We start from the raw sequence: 3,577 nt of genomic DNA, 5'->3' as shown, positions 1-3,577 counted from the left end.
GGCGGGGGCGGGGGCGGGGGCCTTGCCTTTGCCCCTGCTCTTGGGCCAGCGTGGCTTTCGCGACATCCGGTGGTGTTGCAGGAGAGCCGCAGTACGCAGTCCCAGGGCGCGTGGGCTCCTGTCCACGGCCTTTCCTGGGAGGGACTTGGACGGCTCCGTGTCTGCAGCTGCGGGCCTGGCCGCTCCAGAATCGGGTCTGAGAGCCCTCGAGCGCCCTCCCCTCGAGCGCCGCTAACCTGTCTTCTTTCTCGTCACCAGGGCTCGGGCCTGGGCTCGGCAGTCCCAGGCAGCTCCGGCGTGGGAACCCCCAGACAGTTCACACGACAAAGAATCACGCGGGTCAACCTCAGGGACCTCATATTTTGTTTAGAAAATGAGCGTGAGACAAGCCATTCACTGTTGCTCTACAAAGCATTCCTCAAGTGACCACGGTGTTTGTGACGGACGCCTGGGGACGTTTTTATATATTTGCAGACGACGCCTTTTTGTAATGAGCAAATGGGATATTGTTTAAAAATAGCCACCTCTTTACAACGGGACAGTTTTATAGCCTCCTGTTTCTAATGAGCTCTTCAGTGTGGGGAGTAATCCGCAGCAGCGAGAACACACAGGCCTGTGGGTACTCTGAACGGACCCCTGATCTCAGCTCACCCTTGATCGAGTGGCCTTCTTGCCAAACAAGCCATATTGAAGCCCGAGGGGTCGGTAGCAGGTAGTCAGCTACCCGCGCTTCCGCGCTCTCCGTGCGTCTCGGTCTCGTCCTCCGACTTCCTCCGTAGGGGAGTCTACAGCCGATGACCTCGTTTCCTTTATTTTAGTTTTTTAACAGTCGGTTGGCAAAGCGAACTGACTTTTTAGACTATTTATGTCCCTGCCCGCCCACCCAGCACGTGGAGGACCGCGCCCTGGCCGGCGCCGGGAGCGCGTTCTGCTCGGTCGGGCCGAGAGCGGGAGGCGCCTCCGGGTGCGGTCGGCGTCTGGACACGCGTTCTATTTGCTATCGTTTGTAAAGCTGTAAAGTGGAAAGAGATGGGACCTTCTCAGCATAAATATATTTTACTTGCACTGTGTTTTTAGCGGAAAGTGAAAACTTAGATGAAATAAAATCAGAGTTGAGAAGAGTCGTCAGAAGACTGTTTCTCTGTGAATCAAGTGTTGCGAACGGTCGGTGTATTTTGTCAGTAATTGTACATAATTTTTGGCACATAACATACAGATGGCTATGTAAACTATAATTATTTTGCTAAGAGACTGTATGCAAGCTCGGGGCCAGCTTTACAGACGCCCAGAGCAAAGCCCTTCTTTGTACCTATTTTTTTATTACAAATATACTAATTGGTTCTTTATATTTTCAGAGGTTATTGTATTAAATTGTCTATTGATAGTACTTTTATGACTGTAAATACGTTGGCTTTCTCCGTGTGAATTCTCACATTAGACTAATCCGCGCGTGTGAGCTGAACGCTGATCAGTATTTTTATCGACACCTGAGAACTGTTACACCTTTTATTTTGTCTTTTAGGGATCCCTGTCTTTCCATTTTTTCATGTAAATTTTGCACAGTTACTTGTTCATATGTAAATATTTTACTTTCAAAAATGAAGTTTTTAATTGCTATTGTTTTATATAGGATTGAAAGAAAATTAACTCCTTTATTAAAAACAAATTTATCTGTATCTGTTCTGCGCGTTTTTCTGCAGTGTTCCAGTTTTAGGTTCTGCTGTAGAGACAGCCCGGTTCTGCCGAGGTGTCGGTCCCCAGCTTTGCGCTCGCATCTGTAGCTGAAACCCAGCAGACCTGGTAGGAGTAACTGGCTCCACGGCCGGGGCTTCCAGGCTGAGTGGCCTTGCTCACCGAGGCCGGGGCCTGAGGCCCAGCCGCTGCCTGTCTTTCAAGCCAGCCCGCCTGGGCAGGCTGTGGGCGTGAAGCTGTGGGTGTGCCTTGTCTTGCAGGTGAGTGGGCACGGCTGGGGCAGGCAGCGGGAGCGATGGGCACACACAGAACCCGGATGAGGGCCCCCAGTGGAGTGAAGTGCCACACGTGGCCTCTCAAGCCCCTCATGTGACTGGTCTGGTGTCGGAGCCTGTCCTCAGTCACCACGTTGACCCCAGGCAGCCACCGCAAGGACCACAGACTGGAGTCTGCGCTTGGCGGTTTCTTGGCTGCGAGGGAGGACCTGTGCTCCCAGCTGCCGCTGGGGTGCTGGTGACGGCCGGGTCTTCAGAAACAGCGCCTGGACCTCTCCCCACATTCGTGGCCTTCTTCCTGCCAGCGCGAATGAGTCCTTGGTTCTTCCACAGGGCTGCACGCGCGCTGGGCGAGGGCCTACCCTGTGACCTCACCGCCTTGGTTACCTCTGTGAAGACCCTGTCTCCAAGCGGCCACGTCCTGACTCCTGGAGGGGGCCGCACTTGTCTCGTCTGTTCTGTGCTGTCGTAGGGCTCCACGGCCCGGCAAGTCCAAGAGCCGGTGCCGGCGTCCGGCGAGGTCTCCGTGCCGTGTCCCCCCCGTGGTGGAAGGCAATGGGCCAGGGCGTGTGCAAGAACAGGGGCTGGGCCCGCTTTCATAGCAGGCCCGTGCTGGTGACGTAATCTACCCGGGAGGCAGAGCCCTGGGCACCCTGCTGGTTCTTTCAGCACTGGGGCCGTGGGGTCGTTTCCAACAGCGAATGTGGAGACACGTCTCACTGCATCGGGACCCTCTGTGACTTCCGGGAGGAGGGTGTGCCTCACCGTAACTGCCACGGTGTTGGGTGATGGGAGAGACCCTCAGATTCTGTGTGCTCTCCAGGAGGCCGGCCTCTGGGTTCTTCCGCCTGCCCTCACGTGCATGCGCCCAGGGCGATCTGTTCGCTAGGTTGCAGGGCCAGACCTGCACCCTAGTGGTCAAGGGAGCCCGATTCCACGTGACTGACTGTGGTTAGAATCCTGGCACTAGCAGCTTGAAAAACGCGTCCCCCAAATCTTGCCACAGTGGACAGGTGGGGGAGAAGGGCTCGGTGGAGCCACACCTGTTGGGGTGTTTCTTCTTGTTGGTCTCTAGCAGTGGCGTGCGCCCTCTGCCAACACGGAGTGTCAGGGTATCTTGGCTGTTGGATGCGACTGGGTACTTGGTCCTCATGCAGTCCTTGGCCTGAAATAAGTTAGCCCAGTCGGTGCAGGGCAGTCATGCTTGGATCTGTGTCAGCGTGAGCAGCTTAATGTGGACCTTGTGCTCTTCCGCGGCGTCTGGTGAGTCCGCCTGGACAGCGGTAGCCCGGTGCCCAGTCTCAGGCTGACGAGGGTTTACTACCCCAGTGGAGGTCTGCCTTCTGCTATTCGTCATCTTTGTGACACCCCCTGGTGGCTGCTTGGTGTCCCAGCACAGCGTGGGCCCAGTCCTGTCTGGGTGCCTGCATGTGCGGCCTGGGGGCAGGGCAGCTCCTTGGGCTGGACGGGAGCTGGTGCACGGCTGTGCGTTTGCGCCCCTGCCTCGGCGTGCTGGCAGCTCCCGTGTGGCAGAGGCTGAAAAGGCAGAAAGCCGTCATGTTTGGGAAAGAAACGAACGAGTATGGAGGCCGTGTGGTCAGGGGTGTCGG

The 3,577-nt window shown here is 56.1% G+C and overlaps 1 protein-coding gene across 1 annotated transcript in view; it reads left to right on the top strand.

Annotated features, from left to right (window-relative positions):
• Positions 1 to 1,121, top strand: part of TAF4 (TATA-box binding protein associated factor 4) — a gene marked incomplete at its 5' end in the record, with an annotated part of 69,233 nt that extends 68,112 nt beyond the window's left edge. The window contains 1 exon segment of the mRNA XM_014591310.1: positions 259 to 1,121. Coding sequence (XP_014446796.1) covers positions 259 to 426 — 168 coding nt within the window.
• Between the last annotated feature and the right edge of the window lie 2,456 nt (positions 1,122 to 3,577).

Source organism: Tupaia chinensis, unplaced genomic scaffold (assembly GCF_000334495.1).
Source record: "Tupaia chinensis unplaced genomic scaffold, TupChi_1.0 Scaffold000558_1, whole genome shotgun sequence".
NCBI lineage: Eukaryota > Metazoa > Chordata > Mammalia > Scandentia > Tupaiidae > Tupaia > Tupaia belangeri.
This window is presented reverse-complemented; position numbering and strand designations above follow the sequence as displayed.